At 35.3% G+C, this 16,866-nt stretch overlaps 1 protein-coding gene across 3 annotated transcripts in view; it reads left to right on the top strand.

Moving 5' to 3' along the window:
* Positions 1-16,129, top strand: part of LOC117402504 (protein THEMIS-like) — a 39,556-nt gene extending 23,427 nt beyond the window's left edge. For all 3 annotated transcript variants that reach the window (XM_034003721.3, XM_059024006.1, XM_034003722.3), the window contains 4 exons: positions 1,839-2,297; positions 3,123-4,168; positions 12,668-12,791; positions 14,725-16,129. In XM_034003721.3, coding sequence (XP_033859612.1) covers positions 1,839-2,297; positions 3,123-4,168; positions 12,668-12,791; positions 14,725-14,867 — 1,772 coding nt within the window. In that variant the 3' untranslated portion in view covers positions 14,868-16,129. The remainder of the gene's footprint in view (positions 1-1,838; positions 2,298-3,122; positions 4,169-12,667; positions 12,792-14,724) is intronic.
* Positions 16,130-16,866: the final 737 nt, after the last annotated feature.

Here is a 16,866-nt window from a genome sequence, read left to right as displayed (position 1 = left end):
CACCTCTGCACCAATTAAGCAGTTGTGCTCCCTCAGCGGTACTGGCTGACTGATATATATATAAAATCATGAATGCATTCATGCACATTTCAAAGTGTTTTATAAAATAGGTGCACTAAAGAATGTCTTTACAAAGTCATAAAATAGTTCTCGAAAATGTTTTTTTCTTTTATTTTTTTGTGTGGTTTATTCTCCATTACTAACAACTGTTTTATGTCATTGCGAAGACATTCTTTAATCTTAATCTCTCTCTCTCTCTCTCTCTCTCTCTCTCTCTCTCTATATATATATATATACATACATACATACATACATACATACATACATACATACATACACACATACATACAGTTTTCATCAAAAGTATACATACCCCAATGGAAATGTATAATTCTATACATTTCTCAAAAACAAAGAATTTCAGGAAAAATCTTTTGTAGCAAACATTTTGCTTTTGTGGATGAGGCTTGGCAAAAAGGCACAAGTAAACCTCATGTTATTACTGTATGAAAACGTGTCGATGGCTACTGTTTACTGTGAAGAAATGGCAAGAAATGGAAAGGAAAAAATAAATAAAGGAAAGGAAAAAATAAATAAAATCAGTTGTCAGCTTTATGTACTATTTATTTTGGGAATAAACAAAACAACGTTTAACTTGAACTGTTATTTGCCATTCTTTGTTTTGTAGTTAATTCACTGGGGTAAAGTAAGTCCTACACAACTTATTATTTTTCCACGTGTTACATATTGTAAGGTCTTGCTATAAAATAAAGGTGTGCACACACAGGGGCCACGGCCATGCCCCCTGTTACTATGCTGTTTACAGAGCAATATAATGGTTTTTATTACTTTTTGAAAAACGAATGAATATTCGAACAAATATTTAAATTATGAGCGAATATCCGAACATGAAAATCCTGTGTTAGTCCCAGTACTAATATATATATTAGGGGTGTGTCTGAGTACGAGTAAAATGAGTATTTGTAACAAGTATGGCCATTTTTTCAGATTATTAATTTTGCTATTGCTCGTTATTCGGAGGGGGGCAGGGGATGGATATTTATTTTATGAAAAATGCATGGAATTATCTCCTGGCTCCAATATGCCAGTGACGACTGTCAATCTCAAGTCTAGAGGGAGGAGGGACCAGTGTGACAGTGTCTGACACAGTGTCACACTGGTCCTAAAGGAACATAATTTATTAAAATATATACTTTGAAAAAAAGTTGCATGATCGTGCAAATAATACTATTTTCATTTTCAAACAAAAAAAAATTACAAGTGTACAATTTATTTAAAGGTGTTTTTTTGGGTCTTCTCTTCTCAGCCATTTTGTGTGTCTTTGTTTGTTGTTGTTTTTTTTTGTGCCGCGGTGTCTTTAAATTCACTTCCTGTCCTTGTTTTAGTTAAACCAAAGTAATCTAATCCTTTTCAAGGAGACTTTTTTTTCCTTATTATTTTATTTGATATGAGGTGCATGATTTAATTTTGTACTAGTAGTAAAATACACATTTTAGCTACGTGCCTGTAAAATAACTAATAACTCTGCTTTTAATTTACTTTGCACACACAAGATATTGTCTGTTTGCATTAGCTTTTAACAAGACATCCAAAGAAAATTACAGGGAATTGCATTCTTCAACAAAATTCTCTGGTCCGATGAGTCCAAAAATGGATTGTAGTATGTTTGGAGAAAAATGGAAAAGTCTTCAATGAAGAAAACCTTATTTTATATATTAAAGCAGGTTACAGTAGACAGGTATTACAGTTTTAGTAAATAGATACCAGTGCTTTGTTCTTATCTGATACAATCTAAATGCAGTTATACTCCTTTCCAGGTCTTTTCAGGATTGTAGCAGACAATGAGGCTTACGTTTCCATTGGTGATATTGTAAAGTCCTTGCATATACCAAATAGGCTGGGTCAGCCTGTCTTTAAGAGTACTGTGGACATTACACTGAGCAGTGGTATAATACAACAAGGAGAGACTATCATGTTCACATCTCTGGGGGAGAGAAACTCTGAGCAGTTTGTGAACACTGAAGTTATGAGGAACGATAAAAAGCACACCTTTACATTACCACTGTCCCTGCAAGGGGAGTTTTATGAATGTGAAGATGACCAGTTTTATACACTGAAGGAAATAATAGAATGGAAGTTGCCCAAAGACAGAAAGCGAGCTGTGAACTTGGCAAAGACCTCAGCCATTAAGGAATTTACATTCTGTGACCTTCCTGAGAATTTCAAAGGAGAACTGATTCTTACACCTGTTTATGAACTACAAGCAGTTATGAAGTGTAAGTGAAATATTTCTTTATGTATTCCTTCAATTTACATTTGTTGTTGTTATAGGCCCCAATTCAGTAAAAATGATTACACGTGAACATTTATTCTTTTGTACAGTTTATTGTATGTCTAAGATTACTTGGGTCAAAAGGACCCCACCCAAATAAATAAAAAATTCACAGCCCCTTATGAATTGCCTGAGGCCTGTCTTATAATATTAATGAGTAAATAATGAATGCTACAACAATCTCAATATGTATCATTTAGACACTGCACTGTTCAAGTGTCTATCATGGAAATCAATAACACCATAAATACGTGTATGTAAGTTTAAAAAACTGAATGTCCTGCAGATGATTGGCTGAGAGAACAGTTTTTAACTAATGCTTGCATTTCACAAATAGCTCCTGAAGAAATTAAAAAATTACAGATCATTTAAAATAATGCTTAATAAATAAAACTACTAAATTCACATCAACATTTCTGGTTTTGCATAAAAGTATTTACTTTTCCAATTAACAAGCATCTGGAATCATTGTTGATTATTCTCAATCACCTCACAACATAGGACATCTATTTCTATAAAACCTGTAGCCTGTGTGGTTTTACATACAGTATGTCTGATAAAAAAAAAAAAAAATCTAAAAAAGAAGGATATGAGAAGACACAGAATCATGTAAAACAAAGGACTATTTACAAAGTTAAGGAAAAACTAAAAAAGTCACACAACATGAAATATAATCATAGCACCTGTTTATACATATTTTCATATGGCTTTTATATCTTTATCATTTAATGTTATAATCATAAAGCTGCATGTTTATTTGTTTCAATAGTTCGCAAGGATATTGTGCACATACCATCAACCCTTGATGTTGAGGTGATAGATGTTACAGATATGTATGACATCAACTCCTTTGTCCAGCCTTTGTCAATCAACGACATCTTTAACAGACCGAGTAGCAACTTTCCTATTGTGGCTGAAATAATAGAAGGCCCTGAGCATACGGTAGAAAGTTTGAAGTTCCTAAAATCTTGCAAGGAGGTTATCATTCACCAGGCCTTCCAAGCCAAGAGAATCCTGGCATCTGAGATAAGGAGTGATGCTCAAAAGCATTTCTTGATTCCCTGCACTTACAGTGGGAAGTTCAAAAGAGGGCCACGTGAATTTCCAACTGCATATGACTTGGAAATTGCCAAGAGTGACAAAGAACAGTTACATGTCGTGGCAACCAAAGCTTTTGAATCTCACTATGAAGGGCTGTCCACTGTTTCTGTTGGTGACCAGTTCCTAGTCCAGCATCGTAAAACCAGTGAGGTAATCTATGGTGGGACCCGGAAGACGGTGGAAGCTCTGGCCTGTGAGAAAATTGAAGGCAAAGGCCGTGAGCCTGTGCTAATCCCCATGTGTATGGAAGGAGGCTTTGTGGAAGTGATACATGATAAAAAGCAATACCACATCTCTGAGATCTGCCAGAGGTTTCTCTTGCCCTTCAATGTTAAAGTGGCAGTGCGTGACCTTTCTATTGGAGAGGACATTTTAGCTACCATGCTTGGGCTACATCTGGAGGAGGAAATCACTGAACCTTGCCTTCTCATTACCCCTCTAAAAAACCTGTCTGAGTGCTGGGAAATTCCAGTGAATAGGATCAAAATGTCTCTCCAGCTGCTACATAGACCAGATAAAGGGACTGATCCTCCTCCTGTGAAAACAGTGGTGGAAGAGATCAGTGAAGACTGCTACTACACTCTGCGGAGGTATGTGAATGCCACACTGCATCCTCCTCCACGTCCTCCAAAGAAACCCCTGCAGCCACCATCCAATCCATTTAAGCTTGATGCCTCCCAGCCAAAGAGACCTGATGCTTCCAGCTCACCAAAGGTAGGATATTTTCTGAATGTTAAAGAGCAGTTTCTTAGGAGTACAAAAATATAACGCTCTATTTAATCACATGTTGTTCCAGCTCTACACATTTATTTTCGGACATGTTTCATCTCAATGTTTATATTCTAGAGACTTTTTAAACTTTTAAGTTTAAAATGCAGGGTGCTGTTCATTAACACTAGAACCGCCGGGTTTATGCTACTACCTAGAACCACCGGCAACAGTTTTTTGATGGGTACATTTTAAACTGCTTCGATACGAACATGAAAGACAAACTTTCAGATACAACTCAAAAGATGTATTCATGAAAATCGTATCTAGCATTTGCATAGCAGAAACACCATATTTAAATGAAAAAATAAACATAAAAGGCTTTATTTTCAAAATTAGCTTAGCTTAAAAAAATAAATTAATAAAATAAACATTTGAAAAGAAAATATTGTGTAAACAGCTGTAAACTGGTATATGTACATACAAAATTGTAAAAACGAAGTAATTATTTCTAAAAAATAACATAAAAAAGAAAATAACTGAATGCCCATTGTGTAATATGAATGTGCATTCAGGAAAACACTTCAAAGTAGCCCCCATATTCGCACAATCCACACAGATGTAACGCTTATCAACTCGTCATGTGCATTTACCACATACTGCTCTTTCACACTGGACACAGATATCAGAAGTTTTATTTTTATTGTATTTAGTTACCAGGCATTGTTTTCTGTTGCGTGTGCCACTTGATGCGCACTGTATCCAGGTTGAGCTGCGTTTCCCTGCCACTTTGCAGTTTTCTGATCAAAATGTTCTGCCAAAGCTCCGTGGCCAGCATCAAGATGCAATCTCTCCTACTTATATTTTCCCTGGTGCATTCCTTGTACAAAATGAAAGAATTGATGGCTGCCATTTCCAGTACATTGTAAAATACAGCAACTGGACACAAGTGATTGCTTTCACTGAGTACTAAGTTTTGCGCAGATGGTGGAAACTCTCGCTTTGTTTACTTTTCCAACCAGGCTGTTATTTTTTCTTCAACTATTTTGCTAAATACTGTGAAATCAAAAAATTGTCATTGGTAACATTCATCCTTTTTCCTAAGTACGGTTACATCAGCCTAAGTACCACGTTGTCACCCAGTCTCTGACCAGCTGGGCGAGTTTCATCTTTGCACAGGTAGGGGTAGAGTTCGCTGCCACCTAAAACTTGATCCCGAATTTGACAGGTTTGTTTGACATGTATTGTGTCTAGCAACACCGTTCTTTTGTAAGAAACAGCTGCTTGTCCATGTAATGTTATATGTTGAACCAGGCAATGCTGTTTCCAATGAAGTCGTTCCAAATTTCTGATGCCAAGGCAAATATATCTGTAGTTGCTCTCAAATCAAAACGCAAAAATCTCAAGATTTCTCGAAAAATCCTTGTAATATTAATATTATTATTATTATTATTATTATTATTTATTTATTAGCAGACGCCCTTATCCAGGGCGACTTACAATCGTAAGCAAATACATTTCAAATATTATAAGACAGCAGACTATATATGCTGATGTAGACAGCCAGGCGGCAGTTCTCTAAGGAATTTATAGGATTACAATAGATATTTGGATAACACATATCTAGACTTCAAGAGTAATATTCTATTCAAATACATACTACTGTAAACTCAGTGGAGGTAGAGATAACAAACTGGCTTGTATACATATAAAAATAGTGTATTGTAGGTTATATTAACAATAAAAGCATGCATTGTAATAAGCCGTCAAAATGACAGCTTTTGTCAGTTCTAGGTTGAAATGCTTATAACTTTTTTATTTTTGCGATTCTGACTTTCAAATGCCGTCAGGGTATTTAATACATGTATTTAGGAAAAGTCAAGAATAGACAACCGCGGATCTTTAACACACATAGAGTAATTTAAATTTTAAAAGTGAAAACCGTCACAATGACTGCCTTGGAGCTATAGTGTTAAGGGACTTCAAAAGATGTACCAAATTTTGATACATGGTCGGAGTCCATCTAAGGCCCTCCCTTTATGTCGTTCCTTCTGTGCAAAATATATACTTATATATATATATATATATATATATATATATATATATATAAGAAATGATGCTGTTTTGAATGCAAAGGGTGGTCACACCAAATATGGACTTGATTTAGATTTTTCTTCTGTTCACTCACTTTGCATTTAGTTAGTTGATAAATATAATCTATTAACATGTCTATTTTTGAAAGCATTCTTACTTTACAGCATTTTTTCACACCTGCCTAAAACTTTTGCACAGTACTGCTAAGAGGCAGAGAAAGCATATATGTAAATAGTTATTTATTTCTGTATTATGCAATCAGCCCTATTCCAAACTATTTAGACTTATGGATATTTAATTCATGAAATGGTCAGATTTGCCCAAACATCTACCAAAAATCTCTTGCAATTCACACATCTATAATTACACATAGAAATCAGCTACATATTCCTATTAGGTTTACAATTAAGTTCAGTTTGGGATGCAACAACATTGCAGAGCCTCATACATTGCTAATTTTAAACTAGTTTTTGGTTTAAAAATGAAAAAGCTGCTTACCTAAAAAGCTAGTGGACTATAGCAAACTGCAATACTTCACATTAAAAACAAGTGCTTAACCATAATGTAATGGAGAATAATAATAATAATAATAATAATAATAATAATAATAATAATAATAATAATAATAATGTTAGTGTCACAAACACTGTCTGTGCAGGGGAGGGAACATCAAAGTGAGAGAAAAAAATCAGTATCACAATATCTTACATTGGTTTCCGTACCATATGTAAGCTACCGTAAGCTAAAAACTCACGCTCATTATTCAAACCAGCATACTGTATATCAGCCGAATATACTTATTGTCAGAAAAGTCCATGTAAAGGCCCATTTCACTTCTTTCTGTTACTCTTCCAAACACCAAAACTGTGTTCCCACTCCTGCATCAAACAAAGACTGGAAAGACACAACACCCCAAGGATGGCCATCCCGTTTCTAAGAAATGTGGGCTGTTTGTATTCTGGTGCATAAAACTATCAATAATTAAATTAGTCAGTATTCAATAGGCATTTCAAGGGGACAAGGTGAAGAAGCTACTTGAAAGTGATACAAATCAATTACAAAGTGTTTGACAACAATATATAAAAACATGTACTAATCAAATGAATGTGAGAAATTATATAAAAAATATAAACATACAAGTGACAAATAAACATGTGAAAGATAACGGGCATTTTTAACTTTGTGTGCTGAAACTGTTGAGGCAATACAAAAGAACCTCCTTTCAAAATATAAAGAAAGTGAGGAGAATATTATACATAGATTAAAATACATGCACTTTAAAGAATAAGCTATGTAGTATAGTATGTGCATATCGCATATGCACAAGGCTGGTATGGCTTTTGAATGCTGAGCTGAACAGAAGGTATGGCAGAAAGGTAGGCCTATAGGAAGACTCCACTTCTGTACAGTACCAAAATGTATTGCACCATATATTCTTGATGAAGAGCACCCTGCATTTTTTGAAAGTTGCCAGAATGTAACTCCTGAAATGAAACATGTCAGAAACTAAACTGATATAGCTGGAACAACACATGGGTGAATATAGCGTTATATTTGTCTACTCATACGAACCTGCTCTTAAAGTGTTAAAGTGATCGATTGATCGAGTTCAGGATCTGCTCATCTCTTCTACTTGCATAACTAGTTTATTTTAATTAAAAAATATGTTGTGTGAAATCTAATCTGATTAAAATGTTTTCTACAGTATTTTCCAAGTAGGTAGTTTACACATTACAAGCAGAATGCATGTGGGTTAAACATGTAGTACTAAAGAAACCACAGGAAACAACTGATGCATTAAATAAGGGAACATCTTAGTATTTGAAACGCTTAAAAGTAACTGCAGTTATATGTGAATTTTAAAACAACAACCAAAAAAAGAAATGGCTTTTTTTCTCAGCCACAGCAGCAGCTCAATAAACTAAATTCTTTACCAGACATAAAGCATTTGTCACACGTATTTTCAAACTTGCCAATTTGGTTGAGTTGCAGATATGAGTTGTCAGGGAGAAATGTAAAATTGGATGTTCAGAAAACTGAACACCCAGTACACCCAGAGTCTTATAAAGAGTGCTTTGATGGAATAATCAAATATTGACTTCCATGAAGCTGTTCTAGACCAGCGGTTCTCAAACTTTTTGGGCCGCGCCCCCCTTCCTCTTGTCTGTGGTAGCTAAAAAGGTGGTAAAAAGAAAATCCAACATGCCTGTGGCTTCTCTGTATGTCACTGATGTTTTTGTTTTGTTTTTGGTTTTTTTTGCACAAAGCAGCCACCGATCCATCATAATAAGAACTTAACACTGCAAATTACAGTTTACCGATTGTGACTACAGCTTACTACATAGTAAGCTGATAAACACCATACATTACCAGATGGCAGCGGGCTTCATCCAAAAATATGCAAGCTTAAAAGGCACCAGTCAGATGCACAGTGCCATCTACAAACTCTGACATGCCTGGAGGTGTCAGCATAACCATTTGTTTTAAGTTAATATATCCTGCATAACGGGAAATTTTGGCTGGTATTAAATTTGGCGGATTTATACTTTGGGGGATTTTTTTCACAACTTCACAAAAAAAGTCACAGTTTTGCATTTATACTTCTAATTCCAAAAACATTTAAATAAATGTTTACTTAATTAAATATGTCTGCTAAAACAGTATTATTTACAGTAACTCCTTATAGCATCTACAATGTAACTGGAGCAACTTGGAGAACAACAAAGAAGGCCTTCTAATCAGTTACAGTATTTGTCATTCTTATATGGCCCTTAATTTTAACAATCAGTAAACCTTTATGATAAGCATTTACTGTCACTAAGTTTTAAAACTATGGTTCACAACATAACACAGTGGAACGATCACAGTATTACTATGCAGTAATTGTAGGGCAGTATTGGCACGTGTGAAATCTTCAACAATAAAGCAGAAACGAAAATTTTATTTACTTCGAAATCATTTCAAACTGGTTAATAGACTAGTAAGCAGTGGCAAAATCAGCTCAGTTTTATACGGCGCAAAACATTTTAACGTTTTGTTTTGTTTCTGGACTTTGCGATACCTGCACGGTGCCTGCATTAATAGTCGTATCTACAACCTATCAACCATTTTGTTACAGACTTTCAACAAGTCTTGGCTGTTACTTAGTTAAACCTTTCAAAAAAAAGAACACAAAAATGCTTAACATAACAAAGTACAGTCATACTAGCAGGCAGTTTACACTGCCTCTGGGCTTCTGATCGCATCCTCAATTCCACATTTTTTAAATCCATTGATGGAAATGTCCGGTCTACTTTCTAATGTTTTCAAGTGAATTGACTTCATCACTGCCATTATTTCTCTTGTTCAGCGCTTCTTTAATCTGTTCTGTATACCAGTCTGACAGAGGGTGGGATCAGTACGAGTGCTGTATGGCATGCAACCCTCTGGTGGAAGTATTATTGGTGATCCAATCAAAATAAAGACCAAATAAAGTATCTGCCCTTTATACAGTATAGCCTAGGTTAAGATGTGCACTGTAATTTAACTTTTTTTTTTTTTTTTTTTTTTTTTTTTTTAAACCCTGAACCTTTTCGCACCCCCCAGGATACAGTCTGCGTCCCAGTTTGAGTACCGCTGTTCTAGACTGTTGATGGGTTCTCTAATAACAGTATTGTATAGTTCCATGCATACAATACATTTGCCAGCTTTGTAGGGCTCCGAGTTGTGCACAACCATTTTTACAGCTCAAAATATTAGTTAATATGATTAAATTACATTTGGAAAGGCCTCAGATGTTTCTGTTCCAGTACATTCTTCCAAACACTTTAGGCTCCTTTAATGTAAATATATAAAAATGTATAGTACAGTATATTTATACAACAGGCAAAGTTGAGATATCTGCTGATTCCAGACCTGTGATGTCACATACATTTTATACCACAAGCATGGGCATATCTAGCATGGGATACATTTTTGTTATTCCACCTCAGTGGGATAACATGAGTGGAATAACATGCTTACCAGGACTAGTTTCGAAAGTGTCTTTGCTTACTTTCCAATCCAGTGGTGTACTACTGAAATTCCGGATGGAGTTGTGTGTGCGAGTGTTTGTTAATATTACACCAGGCAGAGAAGACACAACAAACCACTGTACCCACACAATCAGTCACACCACAGGAAGATGTTTTATATTCCAGTGAAAGGGTGTGGGTATTCACTGACACGGGCAACAGAAGGTTGTAATTGAAACATCTCTCTGGTGCTCAGTTTATTTTATTGATTTATTTTTTTAATTTAGTAGTCGCCAGTTGTTTTTATCAATTTGGAATAGCCAATTATTTTTATGCTCAGCTCACCGCTACCACCCCCGCGCTGAGTCGGGAGCCACGAAGATGAACACACGCTGTCCTCCAAAGAGTACGCCCAGCCAGGCTACAGGGGTCGCTGGTGCGCGGTGAGCCAAGGACACCCTGGCTGACCTAACCCCCAGTCCGCCAGATGGTGCTGTTCTGCTATCCCCAATACCAGCGATGATAAAGGGGTTGCACTTATTTTATGCAGCATACACAGGTACTCAGAAATAATAATTAAAACTAACTGCAAAAGAAAAAGGGAAAATAAAACACAGTAATAAAACTACAAACAAAAGGTGCTGCTTATGCAGCATCCCCCACCACTGCTAAACCGGTCAGCTCGGGTCTCCAACCTACACTTTGTTATTCCCTCACTATTCACTGGGGTGGCCAAGGTTTTCCCAGCTACCTACACATGTCCCCCTCGGGGGGACCCCCCAAGGCCCGCCTCTCAACTACTCAGAGAGAGGGAAAGACAACACACCCTCACCCAACCTCTCTGTGTCACTGCCATGATTGACAGACGGATCTTGCGAGGCTCTCAACCTCCCCCTGCAGGATGGTGCATGCGCCAGATAGCCAGCACAGATCTCCCCTGTTACAATCCCTCAAGGCTTACTGTAAATCAGTTTTGCATTTGTTATGCCACCTTCCTAAAGCAAGATAATAACTATAAATGAGAGTTGTTTTTGTTAACAAAAACAAAAGCATCCACGGTAGAAAAATCTAAGGGGTAAGTCATGTCAGATCAAATGGCTTGTAAACATGAAAAAGAAAATGTGAAAAAGATGAAAAGCAAGCGAACATGTTAATTTATTTTTACTGGACTACACTGGTAATGGTTCATAACAAAAAGAAAAAAAAAATATGTCTACTTTCTCTATGCAGCTGTAGCTTCAAAGTCCACATGACCAGTGTGGCAGCCATGTTATATTAGAGGTCAATTTCATGATCAGCAACACATTCAGCATGAACAGTTTATATAATCTGGCATACAGTATATGAAGTCACTACCTCAAATGGTTATTGAGATACAAGGCTGACACTGTGATGGTGGATGCTTTGTAAAAAAAAACAGGAAAAGGGTCATTGTTTCTTAAGACCCACAATCTAAGTTGACCTAGAGAATCACAGAATACATGCTTTACCAAGCATGAAGCCAATATCTCTTCAGATTTATCATAGGTCACAGGTACAGCGGCAGGTTGACAGACTCATACAAACCCCCCACCCCCCCTTACAGGGATGCTTAATAATTGGTCACAACTCACTTTATTGTAATCGTGTTCATATTTTGCCAGTGGATCATAGAGCCTGCTGGTTAACTTCCAAAGCCACTGCAATTAACAGTATGCTTTATACACCATATAAGATATATAACATATAATAATCATCATAATAGAGAAACAACACAACTAATCATAATGATGTTTCAGTGGTGATTAAATGGCTACATTGGATTATTAGAAAATGAAAAAAGGGGTTATGTTCTGTATAGGCACAATTTAAAGCTATTGCAATTCTCTCTCATTTTCTTTAGTCTACGGACTGAAATATTTTAAAACTAGTTTCTTGAGATGAGAAATTTGAATAACAGTAATACCTAAATTAACTGGTCATCATACAAACAGAATATTTGTGGCTGCTTATGCTGGTTGCTTATTCAAGGTGCATCTGTTCTTTATCTTAATTTAAAAAACGAAAACCTTCCCAGGTTTTACTAGCTGAAAAGGAGCAGATGCCTGCTTAGTTCAGGTGGCCATGAAGACATGTTTTACATTTAGTATTCTGTTATTCCTGTAGGTTCCATTTAGATGAGCAGTTAATTTACCAATAGACCACATTATATATGCACAGAAGGATGTGTTGTACAAATTCAGGGTACAGCCTTGTACTGAAATTAAGCCTTGGACTAGAATTTCATTAATGTTGTCCCTTATTCAGGAATACATAGACAAGCTATGTTTAGGGATAATTGTTGGTTTACTATATTATTCAGATGATTAATTCAATACAACATTCCTGGTAGGCTATGTTGTAATGAACATTGCCTTTTCTTTAATATTCTTTTTTTCAGAGTCCACATGTAAATACCCTGAAGCCATTTAAGCCAATCAAAGTCATCTCCCCAGAGCTGCAGAATGCCATGGCAGAATGTGAGTTTGAAAAGATAACAGCAACAGAAAGCAACTTGCAAAAAGGTTAGTTAAACAGTTAAGACCCTTAACACACAACAACTAAATATTTGTTTAGAGCTAAAGTGAGTTTAACCTTGAAGTTAAAATTTTAAGTTAGGGCAGCAGTGTGGAGTAGTGGTTAGGGCTCTGGACTCATGACCGGAGGGTTGTGGGTTCAATCCCTGGTGGGGACACTGCTGCTGTACCCTTGAGCAAGGTACTTTACCTACATTGCTCCAGTAAAAACCCAACTGTAAAAATGGGTATTGTATGTAAAAATAATGTGATATCTGCTAACAATTGTAAGTCGCCCTGGATAAGGACGTCTGCTAAGAAATAAATAATAATATTAATAACAGAAACAAAAAGAAGGGTTATGAGCTCCCTACTTTTCATGGTGTTGTGGTGTAAACCCCATTTGCCATCAGACATTGCCTTTAAAAGTACTGAACCCCCCTGCTCAAGGACACTTTATTTTCAGTAAGCTTCATTCAAAGCACTAGGGAAAGAGACCTAATTCATTAACTTCTATTGTAGCATCTATCGTGATGTCAGCACTACATAACCATAGAAAAGAAGTATTTTACACATTCAGCTATTTATAGGTTCTTTTTTAAGAAGCTACTTGATATAAGTGCAGGCCTGTGTGTAATGCTAGATTAGTGCTTGTGAGTTTCTTTTTAATTACTTGACCTTAAAAGTCACAGTATTATACAATTTAAGAAATTCATTTTTTTAGAGAAAATACTAAGGTTCTATCCTGCCTGTCCTATAAAAGAGAAAATCACAGTCATCTACATAGTCTAAAGGATGTACTTTGAAGGGTTCTGCTGCAGAAACATTTCTTTCGTTTTTAAACAAACAGCCAGACAACAGGGACACAATGTATAATATATAATATACTTAAGGATTCAAATAATTACAGGTGCCTGAGTTGGTCATGGCACATAGAAAGTCTCCTACAGTACTTTACTTTGTTTGCTGCAAATGATTCAGAATAGGCATTGTGTCAAAAATCCTTCCTAATGTGGATACTCTGTACGCAGTAGAAGCAGAGAAAATAAAAATAATAAAAAATGGATCACTTTAACAATCGACTGTTCAAAAAATAAAAATGTGGCATGTAACGTGTAATGTGACATGGTGCGTCCATTTTGTCTTGTAATGCATCTTTCCCCCTTCTCAAAGTCAGCCATGTGTAATGAGAGAATTCTAAACTTGGACAATACTGCATTAAAATGACTATAAAAGCACATTCACCCACAATTTAAACATAATGATTCTTATCTATAAAAGACACACACGTACACATAATGTAAAACTTATAATTAATAACATAATTAATACCTCATGCAGAAAGCCAACACTACACATTTAGTAATGTTGTATGTAAAGTAATAGTAGCTAACAAAATCTTACAAATTGTGCATTTCCATTTTTATATAAGTCTCACGTGTCCAATTTTAAAAGAAATACATGTTATACATTATTTTCTAACATGGTACCTGGTATAACACCTGGGTAAAGGCATTTATGTGTGCAAGTCATATTTTCAGTTAGTGTTCACTTGTTTGGTTATTTCACCTGTAAGGTGAAACTTTCCCCACTTCTCAATGTCTTCTGTCCTATCTTCAACCAACCAACTACTGACAAAGTACCTGACATGCTTTTAGCAAAATGCTTTGACCTTGGAAGACACTGCTGAGGTGAAATAACCCAGGAAGTGAAACCTATATATACATCCCGAGAATAAAGCATAGTCACTGAGATATTTCTATATCCTAAAGCAGTATCAGATATCTTGTTTCATAATGACAATACATGTTTGCTATAATATGTGTTTCTTTACAAACTGCACATTAGGATTAATGGAAGTGCAAATCCAGTAATATCAATGGAATTATTTTGTTAGATGCAATTACTGCAAGTTTTCTATCTGGCTTGGTTTGCTCTGTAGCTAGCTCAGAACAATTGACGAAAGAAGAAGGTGATGATGATGATGATGATGGACATGACTATGAATACATTGAGAAGGATGAAGTTGAGGACATGAGAAAAAAGTTCCAGGAAGAATATATTGAGAACAAGACAAACTGCTAGGAAAAGACAGGTAACCAGTATAAATGTGTGAAAAGTTATAAGTGAAGTGCTTTTTTTTTCATAATCAATTTGAAATACAAAAAATATTATACAATATTTCACTTATAAAACTTCTGTGAACGCCTACTGATTATCAAATGTCAATCTATAAAGGTTGTTAGTTATTAGTTAGTTTTGTTATTGAAATGTACTGTACCCTTTAAAAATGTTTACTATAGTAAAAGTGGAATTGCACATAATGAAAGCATGGAGAAGTATTGGGAAGAATCATCAATCATAGACATGGCAGGTATGGCAAAGTATAATAATGAACACGGTAAACTATAGTAAATACATAGTATAACAATGGGAAAGCTGTAACATGACTGCAAATTTATTGTAGTAAACTTTTGTAAGGGACAGTATATCAGATTTGCCTCAACTAGCATTCAGATTAGTTCAGACAGATATTCAGATTGTAGGCAACTTTGTGTAATTTAGAATTGTGTTTTTGTATATTCCTAAATTGTTCAGGTATTGTGACCTTAGTCATATTATTCTTGTCAGCTCTAGACTGTTATAGATATGTACCAAATCTGAGGAAACTGATCATAAAATAAATTATTGTTTGATTATCGTTTTATTCTTGAAATGTATATTTATACTGTACACAGATTACATTAGATAAATAATTATTTAAAGCCATCCATCTGTCAATAACTTCTTACTACATTCATTTTAACACACTCTACAGAAATAGATGCAGTTACATTCAATGTATGATTTCTTTTTGTTTGCTTTTTGTTAAAATCTTAACTCCCTTATGGAACAAACATATATATTTAAAATATGGTAGAAAAGTATGATCCTTATATTTTTCATATATAGAAATTAGCCCCTTTTTATATATTTAAAATATATTTTAGTTTGTAATCCATATATTTTACTTCTAATATAATAGGCATAATCCACTCAACAATAACATTCTCACAACATCTTGGCTAATTCTGTGGTAATTTATTCAGGTATCGTGTTATTGCCTCATAAACTCGCTAGATGCAATGGTCCCTATCCCTATTTTCCAGTGACTTGTCCTGGCTACTTTTTGCTTTTTCTTAGCTAACAATGTACTTACTCTCATGTTACTGCCTGTTACATGCAACTTGCAGAGCCACAGTGTTATCAGTCTATCTGCATTCTGAACTGGTTGTACTGGCCTGTATACCTTCCAATGTCATTTACTCTGCCTGCCTGCTAATAAAGCTGTGTTTTGGAGTCAGTGAGCTGATTGTGTATCCTGTCCTTATTATAAGTTCCAGTCTAAGAAGAATTGTGAAGCTGTCCAACTCCAGGCTGTGGGCATCTTTAGTCAAGAAGGCAAGAACTGTTACAATGTTAATCCACTGTTGCATACTTTCTTCACTACGCTGTTTACTACCCTTATTTCACAATACACATTTGATAATATGCAACTTAGTGACTGCAAAAAGGTTTTGAACTAGGCATGGGCGACAAGTGTTTTTTTTGTGTTGTCGTGTGGCTAAATAAAATAAAAACAATTTTATTATCAAAACAAAACTAAAATAAAAAATAAAAAAACATTTAAATAACAGGTGAAAAGTTTTGTTGCCAATCTCCATTAATCAAACAACTTTGAGAGCCACAGTGTTATCAGGATATTGAGGCGGTTTGCTTTTTACAGCAGTTGCAGCTTTATTATGCTGTAAAAGCAGCTTTCTTGAAAGTTGCCTTTGGGTTACACGTGATGACATCCCAAAAATAATTTTTAGAATTAAAGGGTAAAAATAAACTACATGTACTTAAAGAAAATGAATGACAAATGTGTTGTGAGTTCTGAGTGTAGCAATTGTGTGATACGTGGTGACTTGTTATATGTTAAATGTCATGTTTTTTTACCTGGGTAAAGTAAGTTTCTCTCTCTCTCTCTCCAGTCTCTCAGTCCAAATAACTCTTGTTGTGTATTGCAAAAATGTTGTCTTTTTCAAACAAATCAATGTTG

Source organism: Acipenser ruthenus, chromosome 5 (genome assembly GCF_902713425.1).
Source record: "Acipenser ruthenus chromosome 5, fAciRut3.2 maternal haplotype, whole genome shotgun sequence".
Lineage (NCBI taxonomy): Eukaryota > Metazoa > Chordata > Actinopteri > Acipenseriformes > Acipenseridae > Acipenser > Acipenser ruthenus.
This window is presented reverse-complemented; position numbering and strand designations above follow the sequence as displayed.